Below are 26,461 nucleotides of genomic sequence, written 5' to 3'. Positions count from 1 at the left end.
TTATCATCTAATCATTGTAGAAACGTATCTGCTTGTAATATTGAAACGACCCTTCCGAAAAGGTGCTGTATAAAAAAATTGCATCTATTCACAGCCACCAGCTAGATACAGAACTGCTTTTGGGGTTTAATTAGTTACCGACTGCCTACCGCAGATTTACTGCGGCAGGCAGCCGCTCCTGGGCAAAGCGACATAGGTCTACGTCGCTCGCTCTCAGGATGCTAGGGGGCGGGAGAAGCCGATGCGTATGTCAGGCGGCTCCGGTTGATTTCCTTTTCTCCCACAAATGGAGATTTCTTTTGGTGGTATTTGATCACCTCTGCGGTTTTTATTTTTTGCGCTATAAAAAAAAAAGACCGACAATTTTGAAATTGCTATAAAACACATCCAATTAAAGCATTTAAAAAATCCAATTTCTTCATCAATTTAGGCCAATATGTATTCTGCTACATATTTTTGCTAAAAAATAAAAAATCCCAGTAAGCGTATATTGATTGGTTTGCACAAAGGTTATAGCGTCTGCAAACTGAGATATTTTTATGAAATGTTTATTTATTTCTTTATTTTTTTTTACTAGTAATGGTGCAGATCAGGGACTTGTAATGGGACTACGACATTGGGGTGGACACATCGGACACAAAGTGACACTTTTGATACTTTTTTGGGGACCAGTGACACCAATACAGTGATCGGTGCTATAAAAATATGCACTGTCACTGTACTAATGACACTGGCAGGGAAGGGGCTAACATCATGGGCAATGAAGGGACTAAATGTGTTCCTAGGGAGTGCTTTGTAACTGTATGGGGGGGTGCTTTGACTGGGGGAAGACAAAGATCTGTGTTCTTGCTTAGCAGAAACACAGAATCTCTGTGTTGCCTACTAACAGAATAGCGATCAGCCTTGTTTAGAATGGTGGTCTGCCTCTGTTGGGAATGATCAGCGGGTCCCGGCGGACGTTGGGTCAGCCAGACCCACTGATTGGCTCCTGTTGTGTACAATCACAGCGGGAGTGGGACACCGATGGCCCGCATGTGCGCTGCAGACCGAGGAAGTACAAAAATACATACTTGTAGGTAATTTGGCGTAGAGGAGCGGACGCCCCACAGTACATATACGCTGGGCGGTCGGCAATCGGTTAAAGTGGTTGTAAAGGCAGAAGGTTTTTTATCTTAATCCATTCTATGCATTAGGATAAAAAGCCTTCTGCATGCAACAGCCTCCCTAATACTTACCTGAGCCCCATCTCGACCCAGCGATGTCTGGGACTCCCCCCTCCTCATTGGCTGAGACAGAAGCACAACGCCATTGGCTCCCCCTGCTGTCAAAGTCAGCGAGCCAATGAGGAAAGAGAGAGGGCGGGGCTGGGGCGAGCTGCGACTCAGTGCCTGAATAGACACACAGAGCTGCGGCTCAGCTTGGGTGCCCCCATAGCAAGTGGCTTGCCGTGGGGGCACTCAACAGGAAGGAGGGGCCAGAAGCACCTAAGAGGAACCCTAGAAGAGGAGGATCTGGGCTACCCTGTACAAAACCACTGCACAGAGCAGGTAAGTATGACAAGTTTGTTATTTTTACATACAAAAAAATGAGACTTTAGTATCACTTTAAAGTATGCCTAAGCCCAAAACAAATAAATGTAATATTTTACAGCTTACCAGTCCTTGGTGTGGTGACTGCATTCATTTTATTTTCTCAAGCTTCTTTTGCTTTATTTTCCAATGGTAATCCTGCATATAATACACTTCCTGTTTCTGGGTGGCGGCATCACACATCCACTGTATCTATGGAGGGAGCCATAGTTGTCAACCAAAGCTGCTCTGCTAAAATGGACTATAATATACACTACGCACATGTCAATATCTCTTCTTTTCCATTACATCGGCAGTAGGGCAATTGGTAGTTAGCTAGGAAGGAAGATATTCTTCGGTGCGGCTCACAGGAAGTGACAAGGTCAACATTTCTGGCAAGATCAACAGGTATTTCTGAATTTGCTGAAAATGTTCTTTGCTTGAAACAGAAAAAGTAAACTAAGGCAGCCAGCTCATCTAAGGACTGTAAGCTGAAATGAATTGCATTGTTATTCTTGGATTTACCCTTTAATTATCCACCACTATGGTGAACAAAGCTTTCACAGCTGACGAAGCATTACCAGTATTCTCAATGTAGTACACTCAATGTTGAACTCTTCCCAGTGTAGTAAAGGCTGGAACGCAGCTGACCTCATGGACACCTGTCCAGTATTAACTGGATATAACCCAAGAATTAGCTCCCTTGAAACCAACAAAGCTCTTTCTTGGATAATAGCTTTCCTTCTGTAATACCCTGATCCCGAATTAGAATTAACAGCTTAAAGACTGAAACATATCCATCTCATTGAGATAATGCTTAAGTTAAGAGAGTGAATGACCACAGTGAGCTCAGTATGTAGAAGCTGCTTGGTGTACAGGTTAACTACTAATAGATTGAACTAGTTTAATTATAAAATGCTATAAAAACAAAGATGGTACCATATGTGGCCTGTATGTACCAATGTCATGTTACAAACTCCCACCATCACACAGGACAGTGAAACGAGGGCGTGCAAAGCCTTAGTTTGTAAACCCACTTTGATGACTTTTACCTATAGGTAAGCCTATAATAAGGCTTACCTATAGGTGCTGTAAATATCACCTAAACTTAGCTTGTTTAGGAGATATTTACATTGCATGCAGCCGATGACGTCATCGGCGCATGCGCTCTGAAGAAACGCCCGTCCGTGCCGTTTCTTCAGAGTCCTGTGCCGTGACCGGCGGCTCCCGTGCGCATGCGCAGGAGTGACGTCACGCGGCTCCGGCCAGTAATACAGCCAGAGTCCGCAGACCCGGAAGGAAGATGGGCGAAGATGGATGCGGCCGGCAGTGGGGACATCGTGGGCTTCGTTGCAGGGAAGTGTCACATAATGGGCATACTAGCACATTATGCATTTACTTTGCAGGGGGGGAAAAAAAGAAAAAAAAAAGAAGAATTACTTCCTCTTTAAGCTTTTGCTGTGGGAAAGGAGACAATGCACAATATCACATGTTGGAGAAAATGTCCTGGCTGTCAGTAGATATGCTGTAGCACCAATCACTGTTTCCGCACAGCAGTCTCCACAGCTCACCCCAGAAGCATGACAAAGTCAGAGGATGGGGGGAGGCTGTAATTGCTCTGTCTCCTGAGTCCTGACCTCCTCCTCCACCTCCCAACCTCTACCGAGTCATGCTGTCAACTTGCCCTGTACCTAAAAGTGAAAGTTAGCCAGGTATAGTGAATGCATGTATGTACGTATAAGTATGTGAGTGTGTATGTTTATGAATATTCACAGGGCTGTACATGACTTTTACTCCTGACCCCTGCACTATGCATGTTACATACTGCTGACCCCTACACTATGTATGTTACGCACTGCCAACCCCTGCACTCTGTATGTTACATACTTTCCACCCCTACACTATGTACATTACATACTCCTGACTCCTACATTCTGTTCACTGAACTATTCTCCTGACCCCTGCACTTTGTATGTTGTTTTTACTCCTGACCCCTGCACTCTCTACGTCACACACTTCTGACCCCGGCAATCTATACATTACACACTCCTGACCGCTGCACTTTATATGTTATTTTTCCTTTTGAACCCCCGCACTTTGTATATTACAAACTTCTGACTCCTGAACTCTCTACATTACAAACGTCTGACACTGGCAATCTATACGTTACACACTCCTGACCCCTGCACTCTGTATTTTACACAGTCTTGGCCCCTACACTATGTATGTTACACACTGCCAACCACTGCAGGTGTACATTACAAACCTCTGACTCCAGCACTCTGTATGTTACACACTTCTGACCCCTGCAATCTATACGCTACACACTTCTGACTCCTCCTGCACTTTGTATGTTACTTTTACTCCTGACTCCTGCACTTTGTACATTACAAACTTCTGACTCCTGAACTCTGTACATTACAAACGCCTGACACTGGCAATCTATACGTTACAAACTCCTGACCCCTGCACTCTGTATTTTACACACTCTTGGTCCTACACTATGTATGTTACACACTGCCAACCCCTGCAGTCTGTATGTTACATACTTCCTTCCCCTGCGCTATGTACATTATATACTCCTGAGTCCATTCTCTTCACTGGACCCTATGTTACTTTTACTCCTGACCCCTGCATTCTGTACGTTACACACCTCTGACCTCTAAAATCTATACGTTACACAATCCTGACCCTTGCACTCTGTATGTTGCACACTCCTCATCCCTACACTCTATTCACTAAACTCCTGGGCCCTGCACTCTGTACATTACACCTTCCTGGCCCCTGCATGCTATACACTACACACTCCTGACCTCTGCACTTATTATGTTACACACTCCTGACCCCTGCATGTTATATGTTCCTTTTACTCCTGACCCCTGCACTCTGTACATTAAAAACTTTTGACTCCTGCACTTGCTACGTTACACACTTCTGGCCTTGGCAATCTATACGTTACACAATCCTGACCCCTGCACTTTGTATGTTACTTTTATTCTTGACCCCTTCACTCTGACCCCAGCACTCTGTATCTTACACACTTCTGACACCAGCAATCTATACGTTACACACTCCTGACCCCTGCACTCTGTATTTTACAGTCTTGGCCCCTACACTATGTATGTTACACACTGCCAACCCACGCAGTCTGTATGTTACATACTTCCCACTCTTCTGCTATGTACATTACGTACTCCTGTCTCGTTCATTGGACTGTATGTTACTTTTACTCCTGACCTTTGCACTCTGTACATTACACACTCCTGACCCCTGCACTCTGTACGTTACACACCTCTGACTCCTAAAGCCTATACATTACACAATCCAGATTTCTACACTCTGTATGTTGCACACCCCTCATCCCTACACTCTATTTGCTATGCTCCTGGGCACTGCACTCTGTACGTTACACCCTCCTGATCCCTGCATGCTATACACTACACACTCCTGATTTTTGCACTTAAGTTACACACTCATGACCTGTGCACCGTGTACATTAAACAATCCTGGCCCCTGCACTTTGTATGTGGGCATAACAATCGAGCATGCACATCAGTCGTGGGTAAGAGATTGGGCACGCACATCACAGAGAAAGGGGTGCAGCTTAACACCTTGGCCCTGGGCACTAGATAGCCTTGTCCTGGCACTGCCAATAAGCAGGTATTAATTGTGTGGACACATAGTTAAAGTGGTCATATCCCCTCTGAAGTGACTAGCCTCAGGTGATACACGGAGATGAAACAAATCCTCCTACATAATCTGTATCTGTTTATCTGCAGCTCAGTCTCCTCTACAGCTGTTCAGAGTTTACGCATTAACAGTCCAACTTGGGGGGCGACTTGAAAGACATCTATGCGGGTTAATGCACAGATGTCTATTGAAGTGCCCCCCCCAAAGCTGCCAAAAGTAGTGCAGGAACTACTATTGGAAATCAGTGCGGCGCCGCAAAGTTAGCGTTGCACAGATTGGGGGGTACCATTGCCGGCAATAGGCTGAGATTTGACATGCAATTTGACTTGTAAAATCACGCCGATGTGAACGGGAGCTAAAAAACTATTTCTTATGTTATACACAGCACAGAGCTTAGTGTAATCTGATAGCTGAGTGGAGGGAATGGACAAACCCTGCCTTTACACAGTCTCATAGGGAAACATGCACAGCTGAGACTGTCAATCACCTACTGTGTGTTGGAATGGGGGGGGGGGGGGAGCTGGGCCCTCACCTGGGATTGCCTTGCATTCAGATTAACTGTCAGAAGTGACTCATGCAGATACCAGAGGAATGACAGAGCAGATAGAAACCCCACTAGGTGCTTTGTAGTGAGGCACACTTTAAAAAGATATGCTTTGTTCATTTTTCATTTTAGAGGTTTAAAACCACTTTAAATGATTTGTATTATTGATATTGCAGTAATATCGTTTTATGTGCCACTGTCCCATAAGCACTAAGGAGCCATGCACATTATCTTTTATTATATGACAAATTTGTTTGTGTTAGTAGAATCATTTCCTTTACAGATTGAACAAGCAGTGTCTTTGATAAATTGTTGCTGGATATCTAATCTGGGCCTTGTGCCTCCGCCGCAAATATCATGATCATGTGGCTTTAGAAATTAACTAGGCTTTACTATCTGAAAAAAAGCAAAATGATAACAGAAACTACTCAGGAAAGAGAAAACAGAATATCACATGTCTGAAAAGTTCCTGGACCATTCAATAACAGACCTATCTAAAAAATACATACATTTCAAAAGACCCATTGTTCGCATTATGCATGAAGGTTCATGATGGTCTGTTTTGCAGAGCTGGTACTTTCAGCTTTACCTATAAACACACTCAATGCTCAAAAAAATTAAAGGAACACTTTTTAATCAGAATATAGCATCAAGTCAATTAAACTCCTGGGATATTTATCTGGTCAGTTGAGTAGCGGAGGGGGTTGTTAATCAGTTTTAGCTGCTTTGGTGTTAATGAAATTAACAACAGGTGCACTAGAAGGGCAACAATGAGGCAGCCTCCAAAACATGAATGGTTTTACAGGTGGAGGCCACTGACATTTTTTTTCCCCTATTTATCTTTTCTGACTGTTTTTCACTAGTTTTGCATTTGGCTAGGGTCAGTGTCACTACTGTTAGCATGAGGCGATACCTGGACCCTATAGAGCAGGGGTCTTCAAACTATAGCCCTCCAGTTGTTCAGGACCTACAATTCCCATCATGCCTAGTCATGTCTGTGAATGTCAGAGTTTTACAAAGCCTCATGGGATGTGTAGTTCCGCAACAGCTGGAGGGCTGTAGTGTGAGGATCCCTGCTATAGAGGATGCACAGGCAGTCCAACTCCTCCAGGATGGCACATCATTACATGCCTTCGCCAGAAGGTTTGCTGTGTCTCCCAGCACAGTCCCAAGAGTTTGGAGGAGATTCCAGGAGACCGGTAGTTACTCTAGAATAACTGGACAGGGCCAAAGAAGGTCCTTAACCCATCAGCAGGACCTGTATCTGCTCCTTTGTGCAAGGAGGAACACAATAAGCACTGCCAAAGCCCTACAAAATGACCTCCAGTAGGCCATGTCTCAGATCAAACAATCAGAAACAGACAGTATGAGGGTGGCCTGAGGGCCTGACATCCTCTAGTGGGCCCTGTGGTCATTGCCCGACACTGTGGAGCTTGATTAGCATTTGCCATTGAACACCAGAATTTGCAGGTCTGCCTCTGGCGCCCTGTGCTTTTCACAAATAAGCAGGTTCCCCCTGAGCACATGTGACAGACGTGAAAGGGTCTGGAGAAGCCATTGAGAGAGTTATGCTGCCTGTAACATCATTTAGCATGACTGGCTTGATGGTGGGTCAATGATGGTCTGGGAAGGCATATCCATGGAGGGACGCACAGACCTTTTCAGCCTAGACAATGTATCAGGATGAAACCTTTGGACCCATTGTCAGAGCCTACGCTGGTGCAGTGGGTCCTGGGTTCCTCCTGGTGCACAACAATGCCCGGCCTCATGTGGCGAGAGTATGCAGCCAGTTCCTGGAGGATGAAGGAATTGATACCATTGAATGGTCCCCATGCATGCCTAACCTAATCTAATAGAACACCTCTGGGACATTATGTTTCGGTCCATTCGACGCCGCCAGGTTGCACCTCAGCCTGTTCAGCAGCTCAGTGATGCCCTGGTACAGATCTGGGAGGAAATACCCCAGGACACCATCCGTCATCTCATTAGGAGCATGTCCCGACGTTGTCAGGCATGCATACAAGCACATGGGGGCCATACAAACAACTGAGTACCATTTTGAGTTGCTGCAATGAAATTTCAGCAAAATGGACTAGCCTGCTGCATCATATTTTTTACTTTGATTTTCAGGGTGTCTTTGAATTCAGCCCTCTTTAGGTTGATAATTTTCATTTCTATCAAACAATGTGGCATCATTTCATTCCTAATACTTTACCCAGTCCATATCAGTATATATATCCAGCGTGAATTTTTTCCCCATTGAGATCTGATGTGTTTTCAAAGTGTTCCTTTAATTCTTTTGAGCAGTGTATATCCAACCCCCCCCCCCCCATCCCCTTATTAGTCCTGTAGCATCCAAATTTTTTTTAATATTGGGCTGGCCATACACTATTCCTGATGAAGCTGCCCCCCTACCTTCTGACATTCTTCAATTGAATACCTTTTTGGGCAAACAGCAGCTACATCCAATCAGATGCCTCCATTGTTCAGGTATTCTGACAGCTGCTGCTGGCTGTCAGAATAATATGGCCCAGCCAGGGAGATTCGTCTATGTACTGAATAGTATGGATGGAGGACTAGAAATAGTGTGTAGCTGGCTTTACTCATTGTACACCAGTCTCCTTTATTGCCCTCCATGCTTATGGGCAAACAGCAGAAGTACTTCACTGATAAGGATTTCACTCCTAAGCAAGAGAGAGTCAGTGGTTTTTGATCTGTGATAGGACTTTTTGGGGGATATTGTTGATTTCCTCAAGGCTTTTGATAAAAAGATAGCTCCCTGGTATGTGATGTACGCTATATTAACAAAAGTATTGGGACGCCTGCCTTTACACACGCATAAACTTTAATGGCATCCCAGTCTAAGTCCGTAGGGTTTAGTATTGAGTTGACCCAGCCTTTGCAGCTATAACAGCTTCACCTCTGCTGGGAAGGCTGTACACAAGGGTTAGGAATGTGTCTATGGGAATATTTGACCATTCTTCCAGAAGCGCATTTGTGAGGTCAGGCACTGATGCTGGAGAGAAGGCCTGCCCCGCAATCTCCACTCAAATTCATCCCAAAGGTGTTCTGTCGGGTTGAGGTGAGGACTTTGTGCAGGCCAATCAAGTTTCTCCACCCCAAACTCACTTACCGGAAAACTGTAGCTGTAGAATTTGTTTAAAGGTAGAACTCTTACTTCATATCCAAAGTAAAGACACCTTGTTACAAGATCCAGTGGGAAGTAGATTTGTGGAATGCAATGGCCTGAATAGTGTTAAATCAATAGCTCATCTACAGTCCTCACGTTCCGGTAAGCGCATTATCCCCTTCAATGGTGGATTTTCACACATGTGTGATTGATACATGGACAGTAACCCTGCAACCCTTAGGCTCCTTGTACACGGGACGCTGGAAATGGCCGTTTAGGAGCAGTTGGGCGTTTTTTTCAGAAGCCCCTGAACCCATCTACATTTTATCTTATCTGTCCATGTACACCAGGTCGTTTACAGTCATTTGCAGGCAGTTGCGTTCAGGGACTGTTTTTAGAACGCAATTATTTGCGTTCGAACGTGTGTTTCCCGGCGTTTCAAACGCACAAACGCGTCTGAACGCGTCCGAACGCGATGACCCGCATTTAGCGTTCGCGTTTTCCATTTTAAAGGGGAATAATTTTTTTGACCTCTAGGAACGGTTCTAAACGCAAACGCCCGCAAACGCCGCTAAACGCGGGTACAAACGTGACCGAACGGACGTTTCAAATGTCCTAAAAATTCCAGCATTCAAAGGGACTTTTAACAACGTCCCGTGTACATGGAGCCTAAATCACTGTGACTGCACCAGGATTTTTCTTTTTTTTTTTCGACTTTCCTTTATATGTGAAATGGACTTTTCAACAATTTTTTATTGTTTATTTTTGCACTCTTTAAAGTATATTATGATATACATTTTGTAAGATACATCAAGTTTTTCTACTTATTGCACTTTTCAGCGCTGCATGTTTCATTTATATATGGTATCACAATGTTTTGTCAATTGTAGTGCGGGCAGCTTTGTGTTTTTTATATAGATTTAGCGTGGTTATTTTTCACTATATACATGAAAGAAGCAAGCATTCCACCTTTGGGTTAAGCAACCAAAAAAAAAAAAAAACAATAATTATAATAGCAATAAAACTACCCCTCCCAGTGAGCAATTGAGCAGAATAATAACAACATGCTAGGCCTCTACATTTTACTAGAATAAAAGCCCATGATAAAGCTGGATACACACTATCCAACTTTTGTGGTTAGATTTCCTTCAGATTTACCTTTTCTATGTAGTGCAAGGGCCTGCCAGATTGCATACAAATTGAAAGTGTTTAGGTTTGACCTCATATTATATGGTTTTGGTAAATCTAAAGGAAAAAGTCTTCAGAAAATCTTATAGTGTGTATGGCCCATAAGTGCTGTAGTTGTCTTATCTGAAATTAAAAAAGCCCCCCCCAACCCCACAAAGTTTATTTATACATAGATCTATCTATGTGCATTTCAATAGGAATACATTTTCAATAAAGAAATATAATCTCTATTCCTTATGTCCTTAGTTTTCAAAATAATTGAAGAAGGTAGTCACTAGACAAGTAGGCAATCCGAATATCATAATTTTTACTGCAGTGGCAAATAGTTTAGGAGTTGAGCGAGCTACTTACAAAAGGGAATATTGGGATCCCTGGACGCCCCCTCCCCAAGCTTGTCGACGGTCTCAAGTCACCAGACGCAACAAAGTATGGTTATCTACCTGCTTCATGGCCGCCAGGAGGGCTATCCTCAAACAGTGGACTTCATCCACCCCCCCCCCCCCCCAACCATCTCGGATGTGAAATCTGACCTGCTCGGTCTCTGACCTGCTGGACATAGTTCTCTTGCAAAACCATAAATCCACACGCTTCCACAATAAATGGAACAACTACATTACCTATGTACTACCAGTGCCTCACCGTCTGGATTTTGATCCTCTGACCAGAGAAAGACCCTCCAATACCCCCACCAACTCCTCACCTGATCTCCGCCATAGCTTTACAAACTCACCAGCCATACCACACCGATAGTACTCTCAAGATGTTTGTAGTTTCAGTAATGTTCACCATATTATGCTTTTCCATCACACATTGCATTTTGATGGTCCACCTAGTTTGGTATCTGCCTACTTCTCAGTTAGGTAATGTTAGCCTGCTTGATATACCTGAGCTCAATGTCTGCTCATAGCTTGTAACTAGGGATGCACCGATCCGATATTCAGATCGGATATCGGCGCCGATATGGCCATTATAGCTGGATCAGTTGATCAGTAACATTGACCGATCCACTGGCCGATCCGGTTTTGCTGAGTCCCGGCTCAGCCATCCCTTACTTGGTGTAGTAGTAGTATGGGATGGGACTTGCTACTTCCTGTATAGTCCAAGCTCACAGGCGGAGTGATATCAGATGCACTCCGTCTGTGAATGGAGGAGCCGTACACATAAAGCAGCGGCTTTGCTGTGTACTGCAGCCGCTTGCTTTGTGTGTAGCTATGGATCGGTATCGGCGATTTCACAACGTTAGATATAGGTATCGGAATCGGGTCCAAAAAAGTCGGATCGGTGCATCCCTACTTGTAACCTCAGGCCTTGGTTCCCCTCTTTCTCCCACAGCCCTTCCCTCTCACCCTCCATCCTCATTTTCTCTTTCTCCCTCTCTCCTCCCTTCCCCCTTCCACTCCCCCTTGACCCTCTCCCAATACCCGGTCCTAAAGACCAGATACTTTCCCCATATGTTTTGTGTTTTCTTCTATTGTACCACCTTTTCAGAATGTATGTGGCATTGTTTGTTGAAATTGTTGGTGCATCTAAAATCCAATAAAATGTTAGAAAAAAAAAGGGGGGGGGGATAATATAAGAAGGGCTATTCGTATTGGAAAGAAAATATGCAATTTACATGGCAACCACTATTTACATGGTGATCAGCAACCCAGAAGAGTCCCTAGCCCCCCACAGCCACATAGTAAAGGACAGCAATCAGTGGGACAGAGTTTAACCATTCATGAACCATAGTTTTTATGTATCTGTGTGGTTGAGTTATAGTATCAGATACATCGGTGTGCCATGTGGAATTGGTCAATGTAGATCTCAAAACCATTGAAACTTGGGAGCTGTTGTGGAGTTTCCTTTGTATTAAAGTGGTTGTAAACCCTTACATATACCCAGTGAAGTGACTGACCTCAGGTGATACAGAGATTAAACAAATCCTTCTAAGTAAGTTGTACCTGATTATCTATAGCGATCTTTCCCCTACATCCATTCAAAATGCAGAATTTAAACAGGATCTCTATGCTCTGAAAAGCAGGGGGATGAAGTTACATCAGTGAGGAGAGCTCTGAGAGCTGATTGGAGGGAAGGAACACCCCCCCCCCCTCCTTTACACAGCATACTGAAACAGAGCTGAGGCTGTCAATCAACAGGAGATCCCTCCCGTCACCATTTTTCTCTTGGCATCAGGAAAACTTGTCGGAAGTGATAGCAGATGAACGAGGCAGCTGATAGCAGAGGAATGGAGCAGCGGGGAGAAATGACACTAGTGCTCTTAATTGAGACAAGTAAACACTATAGAAGAATGTGCTTTGTTCATATTTCTTTTCTGAGGTTTACAACCACTTTAAGTCTGCCATACATGGCTCAAATTTTTGGCTGATTCATATCGCCTCCTCACTGCCTTTTTAACCCCTTAAAGCCCAGCACCAAAGTACCTCAACTGAGTGCATCGCATGTGGCTGCGGTGTGGCCCCTTTTTTAATGGGTTGTGTTCTGAGTGGGTGGTACTGGGAGAATACAACCCCATTTGTCTGCCTTTGGGATTCAATCACCTGTTTTTGCCACCCCCCAACTGCAAGTGTAAACTTAGCCTTACTGTTTGGTCCTAAGCAGGCAGGCGATAACATCAAAACAGGTTATCAGGTACATAATATAAGATAAACAAGTCATCCATCCATTACAACCATAATGTAATCTATATATCATCACCTACTATGTAAATTAGATAAATTGGGGGGATTTATAAAGGGAAATATGTTAGTTTTGTAGTGTTATAAGACAAGGTCATTGCAGTGTTGCACCAGGCATGCCAAATCATAGGAAAAATGCTGTGCATCTTATATAATTGTCCGGTTGCGCACACCAATGTGCCAAAATAATGAAGCACTTGCGCCAATGTTCTAATATAAAAAGTTTTGTATGCCGTTACCAGAGTGGCATATATACTGTAGTGAGGAGTTGCAGACAGTTACAATCAGCACTGCAGCAAGGAGAAGAAATGGATGATCCCAATGGAAGATTACCAAAATGTTAGTGCATGTTGAAAGGAGTTGTAAAGTCAGGAAGATTTTTATCTTAATGCATTCTATGCAATAAGATAAAAAGCCTTCTGTGTGTAGCAGCACCCCCTAATACTTACCTGAGCCCCATCTCTGTCCAGCGATGTCCACATACAGCTGCGGCGCCATTGGCTCCTGTGGCAGTCAATCAAATTCGCTAGCCAATCAGGAAAGAGGGGGCAGGGCCGAACGGCAGCTCCAAGTCTGAATGGACACACGGAGCTGCAGCTCAGCTCGGGTGTCCCCATAGCAAGCCGCTTGCTGTGGGGGCACTTGATAGAAGGGAGGGGCCAGGAGCAGCAATGAGGGGCCGGAGAAGAGGAGGATCCAGGCTGCCCTGTGCAAAGCCAACTGCATAGATGAGGTAAGTGTAACATGTTTGTTATTTTTATTTTATTTTTTAAAACGAGACTTTACAATCACTTGAAGTATGCCTGCTCAAACCTGGCGTACCGCCACCATATGATAAATTAATGAAGTGTCGTGCCTCTTTTAATAATCGGTTGCAGAAAGCCCTAAATAAACTGGCATAGAGAAATTGGCTTATTTTTTTTGCGTGCACCAGTCTTGGGTTATCCCACTAAGTTCCGGTTCACACATATGCGATGCGGGAACCCTGCTAATCCACTGCGGGTTCCCGCATCGCACTCGACTCGCAGGCAGTTCACACTGCCATATGCAAATTGCTGGGGGTGTCAATACACAGTAAACGACACCCCCAGATCAGTTTGCATATCGCAGTGAGAACTGTCAATTCGAACAGGAATTGGATCGCATAGGTGTGAACACCTATGCAATCCGATTCTGGTGCAGACCAAAAAAAGGGTCCTGTGCGACTGGTCCGAATGCAATGCGAATTCAGCCATGCAATCTGTATCGCTAAATTTGCAACACACAGACATCGCATGTGATTTGCAGAGCAGTGCGCTCCGAATCACATGCCATGTCTGACACCGCATATGTGTAAATCGGCACTTATTGTCGCAATAATGTAACTGATTTGTTTTCCTGGTGTGTACAGATACGTTTCTAAAATATATTGTTTAGTTATTTTATGCGTTTGATGCTGCAGTTGTTCAGTAAACAAATTCTGCCAAAAACCCAATGCTCAATAGGGATTGCTTTCTCTGTAAACATCCATCAAAAAAGTGTCCTAACATGGTGTTGGATTCAAACACTGGTGGGAAGCATCTGCTTATCTGTACCAAAAAACAAATGTTGCACTAAAATGTTTTCCATCCTTTTTCTCCACTATCTTTGTAATTTCTTAATTCAATTTGGCTATTTGTTGTTATTGTAAGGCTTCATGCACGCAGTCACAGGGGGACGTATAGCATGCATCGAGCGTAAACAGCTGGCGTTAGAGAGTCACGGTGCAGCGTTCAATCGCCTATTGCAAAAAATGAGGGTTCATGCTGGCATATGCGTAAACCTGCAAATGCATACAGGCGTACACCCCTGGATGCAAACTGTATACATCAAGGATTGTATGCCCATGTGCAACTGCCAGCGTAAACCTTGGTATAAAAGCGTACAGCCATTTATTGTGGAAAAGCAAGCTGAACGCTGCACCTGTAGCTCCATTACACTGGCTATGTACTCTGCTGTATGCCCTCTGGCGGCTGTGCCCGTAAATCCTGAAAGAGCAAGAATAGGTTGAGACATGAAGAATGGAGATTTACTTCATTTACTTTGCTTTTTTTTTCTTTTACTTCAATCATAAATGAACACAACTCGCTTTTTGACTTGTCAAGGACTAAATGAAATTTCCAGATGGAGTTCCTAGCTTTAAGCTCCTCTGTGGAGTCCCACTGCTGCCGCCTCATTCCACATAATGGAAAGGGAAATAAAAAAAACAACGCGAAGAATGGTCACAGCAGGTGTGTGTACACAGGAATTCAGATACTCTGAATTCCACAGCAGTCCTTAAAGCTGAACTCCGGTCACAAAAGCATTCATTTAAATATATCCCTGAATAGCCACGAAGGATACAAATCCACTTTGTGTGCACCCAATGTCTTTGTAAACCCAGCTACGACCTTGTAAATATAGCAGTGATGTCATCACTGTGCTGTACATAACCTGGGAGCAGAGTTGTGGAAAGGACTAAGTAGGTCCACCCACTACAGGCTTCCTGCAGAAAACCACAAGAGGGGGCGGAGATGAGACCAGTCACTCTGCACAAGGAGGTAGAGCAGCAGTGACTGGTCTTTATTACAGGAAGCTCCTGCACAGAGACTATAATGGTTCGTTTCCACTGAGCTTTCTGGTACGGTTTGGTTCGGTACGGTACGCTATTTATGCCGTTTCCATTATGAATGGTACCCTAATTCCAAACCGTACCGTACCACTTTTTGGTACCCTTTCGTTGGGGTACCAAGCACATTAGTACCGTACCAACAGGGTGGAGCTACACTCTGCAGAACTTTGATTGGTTGACAGAGAATCGTCTATCACAGCTTTCCTGCTAAACCACGCCTATCATGAAAGGGTACTATTGGCAGTGGAAACGCAATGTGTTCCGTTCCGAACCGTACCGTACCGTACTGAACCGAACCGTACCGTACCGTACCACTCAGTGGAAACGAGGCATAAGGCCCCTTTTACACAAGCGGACTGTTCAGATCCGCCTGAATCCGCCTGTCAGTTTTTCAGGCGGATCTGAACGGATGCCCCATGCATCTCTATGGGGCAGCGGATGTCAGTGGAGACATGTCCGCTGACATCCGATCTGATCCTGTCCGTCAAATCCGGACGAATGGAAACCCTATTTTCCATCCGTCTTGCGGATCGGATTGGATGAGAACGGACAGGCGGTCCGTTGTCATCCGATTCCCCCATAGAGGACAGCGGGGATCTGACAGCTCTGTCTCTGCACACAGAGCGGAGACGGAGCTGTCATCCGCCTGCTCAGCGGGGATTGGCGGATCGATCCCCCGCTGAGCAGAAAACGGAACGGACAGGTGTGAAAGGGGCCAACGTTTTACACTGGATTACTGCACAGAAATGGAAGAAATACACAAAGCACATCAAGATTTAGGAATATACATACCCCTTGTATTTAGAAAATATTGACTTATCCTGGAGGTCAGTTTCAAGAGAACCAAGAAGCTTGCGTTCGTTTCAACCTGATAGCAGGGACACATAGTAGAAAAGTCAGTTTTAGGTGGACTGGTTAGCACAGATGATCAGTAGTGCACATCCTATAAAATACTACAGTTAAGATTCAGACTATGCTTTGTAAAGTTAACCTTGGCATGGGGAAGTGACTCTGAAGGTTGTGAGAGTGTGCACCTGAAATAATAGTCACCACTAGTAAAACAATGAATAACATAGGCAGAAAGGATGGCATCTGTGTTACTGTATGCATATTGTACGAATATGCCTTCAGTAAGCGGTCAGTCACAGGCTCTGTGCTCTGATCCTCCATTGCTCACTGGAGTACTGGGCTGCTGAGAGGCTGAGCCAGCTGCCGGTCAGGCATCTGGGTGGATCCTGACATTTTTGTTGAGATCCCTGCAGAGCCTGAACAAACTCTGTGACGTCAGCCAACAGCAGGCTTTAGCCCTTTGCTGGCTCAATCTGGTTCACAGGAGTGCAGAACTAAGTGCGTTTCTGTGACCCACAGGAGAAGTTTGGCCAAAAGAGCTTACCTCTTTTATGGCCACAGTGTAGGCACAGGCTCACTTTGCTTAAGGCTAGGTTCACATTGATGCAGCTTTGCGAGCAGCCGTGCCCCCTGAAACACAGGGAAAAGATCCTTGCTCCATTTTTGGAATCGCAGCCCGCACGGGAACTGTAAGTGCAGTGGGGTTCCCAGGGTGGGAGCGATTTCCAGTGCGTGCGGAGAGCCATTAGGATTAATGGCACCCGCACACATCTTCTGCATTTTTCTGTGTGGGTGGTTACGGTTGTGGGAATAGGTGCAGACCCCCAGTGGGAACCACCTGCACAGAATCTAGCCTAAAATTAGGCAAATTAAGAGATTTGTGTCCTCAGGCCTAGTCCCACATCTTTGGCTTCGTAGGAGGAATCCTCTGATCCTATCTCCCAGTGATTTACATTACAGAAACGCAGGCATAATCCCACAGAAATGTTTTCACGAATTATGAATACAGCAGAGAGGTCGTACATTAGATTGTCTTTACAACAGACAATTGTGAGTGGTTTTTCTTATAAAACGTAGTCTAGGGGATAGATTTGTTGCTAAGAAACTAGTAATACAACATCAGCATAAGTGGTCAACAAGACGTTTCCAGTGAAGGTTTTACATTTCCTATAGGTACATATGTAAAGGCATGGCTTAGACCAGCCTTTTTCAACCAGGGTGCCTTCAGATGTCTTCAGGGGTGCCTTAGCAAAATGCCTAGAAACTGCCCAGAAAATTGTAAACAAGTCAGCGGGTGGATCAAGCCTGCCTATTCATTACACAAAGCCATAGGTTTTCATTGGGCACCATTACAACCTTCTAGTCGCCAGTGTCCTATCATCATCAGTTGATAAGAAGGACGTTGGGCACCTGCACAATACTCTTATTTGCCCTTCTCCTGCTCCTCTCCATCAGCACTGGGGTCACATTAGCTGAGTGGAATACTAGTCAGTACCAGTGTGCAAAAGTGTTTGCTTTGAAAGAATAATTCACTACTAATGTTGGCTGTCCTACGCATATGGGTGTTGCTGCATTATGTAAAATTATTCATTTGGTTTTTTGAGTTTTAGAATGTGGTGCCTCAAGTGCGGAATTGTAAAGGATGCCTTGACTGAAAAAAGGTTGAGAAACACTGGCTTATACCACCTAGCTTCAAAGCAATCTAAAATTAATTTTTAGGATTACTCCAAAGATAAATATTTAATTCCCAAATCTAGCCAAAATATTTTTTGGCTCAGTTTTGCTTCGGGGATGAAAGAATTAGAACCTCTGTCAGGTTTTTTATTTGTGTTTGTGTCCTTGTTTGCATGGTGTCCCCTTATTGTCCATTCTCACTGGTACGACTTGTCAGGCGACTTGGTCAGCCTGACAAGTCGTGCACCATCGCTCCCATAGTGTAGTACAGGAGCCGTTCTAATAGGAGCGACACAAGTCGCTCCGACTTAGAAAAAGGGTCCTGTACTACTTCGGGGCGACCTGGAGGCAACTTGCATAGACATTCATGTTATGAAGTCCGTGCAAGTCGTGCCGAAATCGCGCTGCACGTGACTTCACAGGTCATCCCCGAAGTCGGAGCAACCAAATGTGAACGGGGGCTTACTTTTTGTGTGGTTATCAAACCAGTAAATACATCTCCCCAAAGGAGGCACAAGCAACAATAAAAACCTGACAGAGTACTAAGAAAAAAGGAGATTTGGCTAAAGATCTATTTTTAGGATTTTGGTTCAGTCTTTGTCTTTTTCTAGTATGGTTTAATATTTCTTAGCCATGTACTTTTCTATTTAATTGTTATACAGTCTGTATTCTGTTTATTTTGTGTAATGACTCCATATTATGACTGGCCAGCCATTATATTAATATGTGCAAGAGCAGATGAAGTACACTTCAGCGTGTGTTTGATCTGAATGCGAATCGTTTTACCCAATTGCATATTAGTAGCCTTTTTTTATTGATGTGCTTTCAACCATGTCAAGGTGTTACCTTGACTATATTTACATCTATGCATTTTTCATGCACTGTAGTTGCACTACAGTGTCCTTGGACCCACAAAAATAATCACTGTTCCATAAGTAAGGTCTTGCAGGCAAACATTAACTTTAGGATAAAATATAAATTTTTCAATCTATATAAAACTTTCCCCTAGTTTGTAGAAGCAATAACTTTTGCACAAACCAATCAATATACAGTTATTGGGTTTTCTTTGGGGGGGGGGGGGGTTACCAAAAATATGTAGCAGAATACAAATTGGCCTAAAATGATGAAAAAATTCGATTTTTATTTTATTTTTTTTATTGGGAATGTTTATAGCAGAAAGTAGAAAAATATTGTTTTTTTTTTTTTTTTGTTTAAAGTGCAAAAAAATAAAAATTGCACAGGTGATCATATACCACCAAAAGAAAGCTCTATTTATGGGGAAAAAAGGGACATCAATTTTATTTGGGTATAGCATTGCACGACTGTTCAATTGTCAGTTAAAGTGAGGCAGTGCTGTATTGCAAAAAAATGCCCGGGTCATTAAGGGGGTAAAACTTTCCGATCCAGAAGTGGTTAACAAAAAAAAAAAAAGAGACTTTTGTATCACTTTAAGCTATAATACTATATCACATTTTGTTCTTGGTTTGAGATATGCTTTAATCTTTAAATGTCGAAAATGACCCTTGCTTTTCATTTTCCTTTACAGGAGAGTTACTCACCCAGCCAAGACCGGAAGGGATAACGGAAATTATATGCCCCAAAAATGGTACTGAGAGAGTGAATGTAGCTCTGGTTTTCCCTCCTACACCGACAGTGCTCAGCCCTTGCTCTAAATGATCCCCCAGTATCCCACTTCTGCTTCGCAGTATTTGGAAAACAGAATTAAGGAACGAGAATTTGGAACTGAGACAATCGCAGAGTACCCAAACATTTTTCAAGAACTGTGACCATGTGGTATATTAAAATGCAGCAAAAGGCACAATTCTAATTAACTGGGAGGCACTGTGTCATTTCAGAGCTTTAAGGTATGTATGTAATACATAGTCAATTAATATGACTTCTTTAAAGGAGATGTATGATGATTTTGTACACATTTTCTTTACTTATTAAGATTAGAACTTAAACATTTTTTTCAGCCAAATATATATAATATATATAATATATGAAATATTGAATAATAAAATCTTAATTTTCCTTGTGATCCTCTGGCTTGAGGTTTAGGCTTCTTGTTATGTGTTTTCCAATTTCTCTTTATCTCCTACTGAAAAAGTCTACTGTTTACATAGCTCAGTAGCCTAAATTGAGTGTGAAATTACCATGCTAGGGGACTTATAACAAACTGAATGGATGGGTGAATTGTTTAAATGAGTCCTTGCTAAAAGGAAAATTTTTACTTCTGTGGTGCCTTTTTAGCTTAGGGGTCTCAAATCTTCCTAAAAAAGGGCCAGTTTACCATACTGCAGACTTTGGGGGGGTGGTTATTGTGGACAGTGGGGCTGGAAATTTCCCAGCAAACAATGCCTCAGGCTTGGTGATCAGTGGGAGTAAAGCCTCGTACACACCAAACCACTAGGTTGAACAGAAAAAATAACTGACAGCTCCGGTTGGAGCCGCTGTAATAACAATCCGATGTTAGTACAGCGATCTCTCCTGCTGTTCTATTGTGTTCTGACAGGTAACCCCCCCACACGCATACACACACACACCAGAACACTCCGGTCAGCGCTCTAGAGCACTGATCAGGAACCGGTCAGCTTCTGGTTTTCCGACTGGCTTCTGTCAGACCAGCTGTCATACACACCGGCTGAATGTTGGCTGTATTTTACTGAACTGGCCGATGTCGCCCATGTCTTAAAATGGCACAGTACCTGTGGTCAGCAGGAGGGGGAACAGTGCTTTATATCAGTCAGAGGAATAGTGCCCCGTCATTGGTATCAGTGGGAGAAATCATGCCCCATGGTTAGTATCAATAGGAGGAATAGTGCCCCATCATTGGCATAAGTTTAAGGAAGAGTGCTCCACCATTGGTATCAGTGGGAGGTATAGTTCCCCATCATTGGTATCAGTAGGAGGAATAGTACCCCATCATTGGTGTCAATGGGAGGAATAGTGCCCCATGGTTGGTATCAATAGGAGGAATAGTGCCCCATCATTGGTGTCAGTGGGAGGAATAGTGCCCCATCATTGGTATCAGTAGGAGGTATAGTGCCCCATCATTAGTATCGGCGGGAGGTATAGTGCCCCATCATTGGTGTCAGCGAGAGGAATAAGGCCTTATCATTGGTATCAGTAGGAGGAATAGTGCCTCATCATTGGTGTCAGTGGGAGGAATAGTGTCCCATCATTGGTTTAGTGGGAGGGATAGTACCAGATCATTGGTACACAACAGATTTAACATCTATCTATCTATCTATCTATCTATCTATCTATCTATCTATCTATCTATCTATCTATCTATCTATCTATCTATCTATCTATCTATCTATCTATCTATCTATCTATCTATCTATCTATCTATCTATCTATCTATCTATCCATCTACTAGTAGCCTGTACTTGACAGTAGATCACCATTGATGATCAGGTAATGAGACTACATTTTTTCAGCTCTAATTCCCTTTGGTCAAAAAACTCAATTAACTTGTGCTTTCGGAATTTCTTGAATTCATGGGCTAGCTGAGGATAGCTCCTTCTCAACCTTCCACCAGTATAACTAATTCTCAGGGATTGCCAGATCTGCTGTTCATTGGAGGTGTGAGGGGCCAGCCCACTGCTACTCATGGGAATCTCCTAAAATTGGTTATGCCACCCAGGACACATATCAGTTCATTAAACATATGACTGATACAGTATGCCACAACACAGCAACTATTAAGTATATTCAGTCTTTGGTAAAGGATAATAGTTCATTTTAAAACTCACATTTGCATAAATAGACACAAACATAATCTAATATTGATGAGACTACTGGTAGGAGTAGTCCATTGGCATGTAAATACAAATGTGATTAACCTAATCCTGTGATCTGTATAGCTAATCGGTTTGCACTGTGCGCTTACTTATCCTAATCTTCCTGATGCCTACTGGGCTATGTCAAAGGTTTACCGATAGTTCTCATTGTGCAAGGCCTTCCAAAACAAGCTGGCAACAGGTCATATGAGCACTTGAATGTGGAAATGATATATGCAAAAACCTTAGATCTCAGAAAACATTAAGGCTCCATTCACACCTGAGCGTACTGGAATCATGGGCGAAATTGCACGATTCTTCCAGAATCGCGGCAAAACACGGGATGCATTTGCAATGTCATTATTTCTTAAGGGCACCCCAGATACAGTGCGGTATTGCTGCGATTGTTGTGCAAAACAAAAGCGCTAAAAACGTGGCAAAAATCGGACCGCCAAACGCTTCTGGCTTTTGGTATATGAGCTTCTTTGGAGCGTTTTTGGAGCAGAGGAAGGCCCATTCAAATGAATGGTGAAGCTCCAAAAACGCGCCACAAGAAAGCTAAAAAAAAAAGCACTACGCTGATGTGTGAATAGAGCCTTATGGCCCATACACATGATCTGAAAATCGTACGAATAATCGTCCGTTTTTTCTTGGTTGCTAGTACTCTTTAAATAAATCGCAAATGGGAGAGGTTACTAACAATATGCATTTTCTCATATGATGCTACAAAAGCTTCCTGTATCCGTAGCTACGTTGTAGCGTGTGAGGGGAAATTATGTAATGTGCGACCCCTCTAGCCATGCAATAAGCACCTTTGTTCGGAGCTATTTGGTATTTTCGTGCACAGCTTTTCGGTATTTAACTGGTAATATGGAGGATTCCAGCCTTTCAGTAGCTATCCTTGGTGTTATGGCTATTCAGAATGTTCTTAACCAAAAATAAAAGACGGTGAAGAGCGTGGAATAAAGAATGGCTCCTCAACCGTGCAAAGTACTCCCACATGCAACTACTTTTTTTTTTTTGTACAAACAACATACTAATCATACGATTATCGTACGATGTCTTATCATACGATCCAAATTTTTGTGCTTGCCCAATCGATGAACTGTCATGATCAGCTCTCGAAAACTATGTACTAACTATCCGATTATCGATAGCGGTATTTTTTGTACGATTTTCGGATCGTGTGTACGGGCTATTAGGCTATCATTGATAAACTATCCTTTTAAAAATGCTAGATGCCTGCCTGTTCTGCTGAACCAGTGGCTTCAATGTTTTTAATCACTAAATTGGTGGTACAAGTACCAAAATAGGATTTACTTTTTTCTGGTCAATGATTCAAAAATATTGAAGCCAGTGGTTTAGTATGTTATCATAGTTTTTAAAATGGCAGTTTTTCTTTATATGAAGATCTACTTTGCTATGAAGACAACTCCTAGTAGTAGTTTGTGAGATGCTTGGTTTTGTGTTCGTATTTCATTCGTCTAAAATTTTTTTCTTCTGTTTTTTTTTTATAGGAAACATGTACTTGTTGAAGAATATATCACATGGAGAAAATGGGTGCATTGCATCCACGGACAAGTAAACCGCGCCCTTTACACGCCTTTTTTTTTTTTTTCTTTCTTTTATTTTTTTTTTTTAATGACCGCGATGGACATTTTTATTGACAATAAAGTGTGTTATTGGAATGGGATCATATGTTAACTCCACTGTAAAGTAATGTTGCACCTGTTATGTATCACAAAAGGATTGTGGGAATTAAATGACTGTGTTATTGATTTCTCAGGGATTTTGCTTGCCATGAAAATACAAGCCATACTGTGTAGAAATGGTTGTATTGTAAAAAAATAAGCTCTTTAAATGTAAAAAAAAAAAAAATTATCAAATACACTCCACTAAATTTCATTGCTATTTAAGTCAGAAAAATGATACATATGTTTTGTTTTTAGAACTTTCAGAACAAAAAAGCACATTAAATGTTATGCATCTCACAGTATTTAGTCCGCATGGATCTGATGTTTTTCTCCTTTGTTGTAAAACACAACCTAATAGTGCGAGGAATATAGAAGCTACTATTAGGCCCCTTTCACACGGGCGGTTGTTGTTGTACCACTGGTAAAAGCATGTTTTGTTATTTTGAAATTCCAACACTCCTGGTACAAAGATTATTCGCATTTTTACATTGCGATTATGAGCGATTACTTGCGTTTACGCGCGGCTGCCTTTTGTATAGCAACTGTTTACTTATTTTTTCTTTGTGCTGCGATTAACTGCGTTTATATACAGATAGCTGCGGTACATCGCTCCTGGATGCTATTTTTCCTAAATGCACAAAACCGTATGTTATGAAAAAGTTGCTAATCGCAGTGTGTGAATGGGGCCATAGGGATGCATTGTCTGCATTTAGCTGCGGTAAATAAGTTCCTCTTTCCGAAGCTAAAAGCTGAACTATGGGCAAAATAAAAATAGAAAAATAGCTATATTCTGCAATCACTAGCATTAACACAGCAGGTTTCATTTTTCTGAGTCCCCCTAACATAGTTTTGTTATCAATTAGCGGGTCTGGAATTTTTATACTTCCTGCAATAGAGTGGAAACCAGAGCTGGCTTTTGGGTTTGGCAAACTGTAAAATTGCCCAGGGCATCCAAATCTCTGAGGTCCCACCTTAATCTACACAATCCCCTGACTATAACAGAGCAATGCACGGTCGGGTCAGAATTGTTACAGTCAGCAGCCCCTGAGAGTACAGAAGATGAGGGTGCAAGGTATCACAGCCCCAGTGCACAGTTGTTTTCACTGTTCTTAGAGAGACCCTTTGAGAACTAGGTGGGAAGACTGGGCTAGGGACAGGGTGGCATGTGCCCCCTGAGCCACCACCAACCCATTCTGCATGTGACAGCAGCTTATTGGTAAAGACAGAGTTGACAGAGAAAGTCTTCAACTACCTGCTTCCTCTGCGGATGACATTTGATGTGATCTAAGCCCTGGTTCACACTGATGCAATTTCGGATGTGTTCCAAAACGCATGGAATCACATGACATGTGAAATAACATTATTATTACAAAAGAAGGTTTAATTGATGGTTCAGTGCTGTCCATACAAAATAAGGTTGTTGATTTACCACATCCCTGGATTGTATCAAACCTAAAACAAATGTAATTTGACTTTACTGGTACAGAGAGGACAAATACAAATGTATTAAATGTGCACAAACTCTATTACAAATTTACAAACACATTATAAAATTTTCCACATCCAGGTCCCATATAAATTGGACCCGGCAAATCAAGTCATCAAAAAGCTACTCAGTTATTATTGTGCCCGTAGTTACACCAAGAGATCAAAAGGTTGACGCATTTCACAATCTTTGCTTCCTCACGACCTTGCATTCTTGGGCATAACAATCAGTAGCCTGGTTTAAAAATATACATCGTAAATACATGTTCTTATATACAAGTATATTACAAAGCACAACAACAGTAAGATGAATATCAAAATGTTAGATATACATATAAGGGTAAGATCAAGCAACATACACATTGCTCCTGAGTGGAAAGAGAAATTGCAGCAGATAAACAGTTGGAATTGACAGCTGGGGAGGGCCTAGTAAAATACTAAATCATGCTTCGCCCAATCCAAGAAAATCATTTCTCCAGTAACTAAATAAAGCAAAAAAGACAACAAGTAAACAATAGCATGTGGGATACTGGGGGCCACTGAGGCACGTGTGAGATGATAAAACATCGCTCAAAATACTTACTTTGGGTACCAGATGACATTGCCAATAGAAAAATGTATAGAGGGAGACCCCTTAACCTCCTTGGCGGTATTCCCGAGTGTGGCTCAGGGTGGAATTTCAGTGCCATTAGCGGTAACCCCGAGCCACACTCAGGGTACCGCCAGGGAGAAGTTGCTGGATCCTGGAAGAGGTTACTTACCTTGTCCCCGGGATCCCACGATGTATTCCGGCAGTGTATATACAGTATATATGTATATATATATATATATATATATATATACACATACACTTTAACTTATTTATAGTTATTTATTATATTATAATTTATGATTTTGTGTTTCAAACTTTATCACATCTGAGATGTCTAAAAGAGTCTTGTTTGGTCAGGTTTAAGTAAGTAATTACTAAGAATTGTAGGCCTACAATACATAACACCAAATTTCCATGCAAAAAATTGTACCGCTTTTGACACAAAATTCCTGACATAATCATACCACCAGGGAGGTTAAAGAAGAAATAGCAGATTCCATTGTATCCCCTTTAGACGCAACTAGGGGATACATTCCATTTGCTATACTGTAAATTCTATATTCCAGACTGCTTCCTTCTATATGCCATACTCTACATTCCATATTCCAGACTGCTTCCTTCTACAGTGCCTTGCAAAAGTATTCGGCCCCCTTGAACTTTGCAAACTTTTGCCACATTTCAGGCTTCAAACATAAAGATATAAAACTGTAATTTTTTGTGAAGAATCAACAACAAGTGGGACACAATCATGAAGTGGAAGGAAATTTATTGGATATTTCAAACTTTGTTAACAAATAAAAAACTGAAAAATTGGGCATCCAAATTTTTCAGCCCCTTTACTTTCAGTGCAGCAACCTCTCTCCAGAAGTTTAGTGAGGATCTCTGAATGATCCAATGTTGACCTAAATGACTAATGATGATAAATAGAATCCACCTGTGTGTAATCAAGTCT

The 26,461-nt window shown here is 42.6% G+C and overlaps 1 protein-coding gene across 2 annotated transcripts in view; it reads left to right on the top strand.

The window, feature by feature from the left end:
* Positions 1-23,729, top strand: part of MFHAS1 (multifunctional ROCO family signaling regulator 1) — a 116,045-nt gene extending 92,316 nt beyond the window's left edge. Inside the window, exons 2-3 of one of the 2 annotated variants that reach the window (XR_014224856.1) lie at positions 19,497-19,815; positions 23,256-23,729. Coding sequence is in view for 1 of the 2 variants with exons in the window: in XM_082243428.1 (XP_082099554.1) it covers positions 19,497-19,627 (131 nt within the window). In the remaining variant the exon portion in view is untranslated. Of the gene's footprint in view, positions 1-19,496; positions 19,817-23,255 lie in introns of those variants that run through there. The other variant, XM_082243428.1, reaches the window with a different exon arrangement.
* Positions 23,730-26,461: the final 2,732 nt, after the last annotated feature.

This window comes from Pelophylax lessonae (assembly GCF_965119305.1).
Source record: "Pelophylax lessonae genome assembly, chromosome: 1".
Taxonomy (NCBI): Eukaryota; Metazoa; Chordata; class Amphibia; order Anura; family Ranidae; genus Pelophylax; species Pelophylax lessonae.
This window is presented reverse-complemented; position numbering and strand designations above follow the sequence as displayed.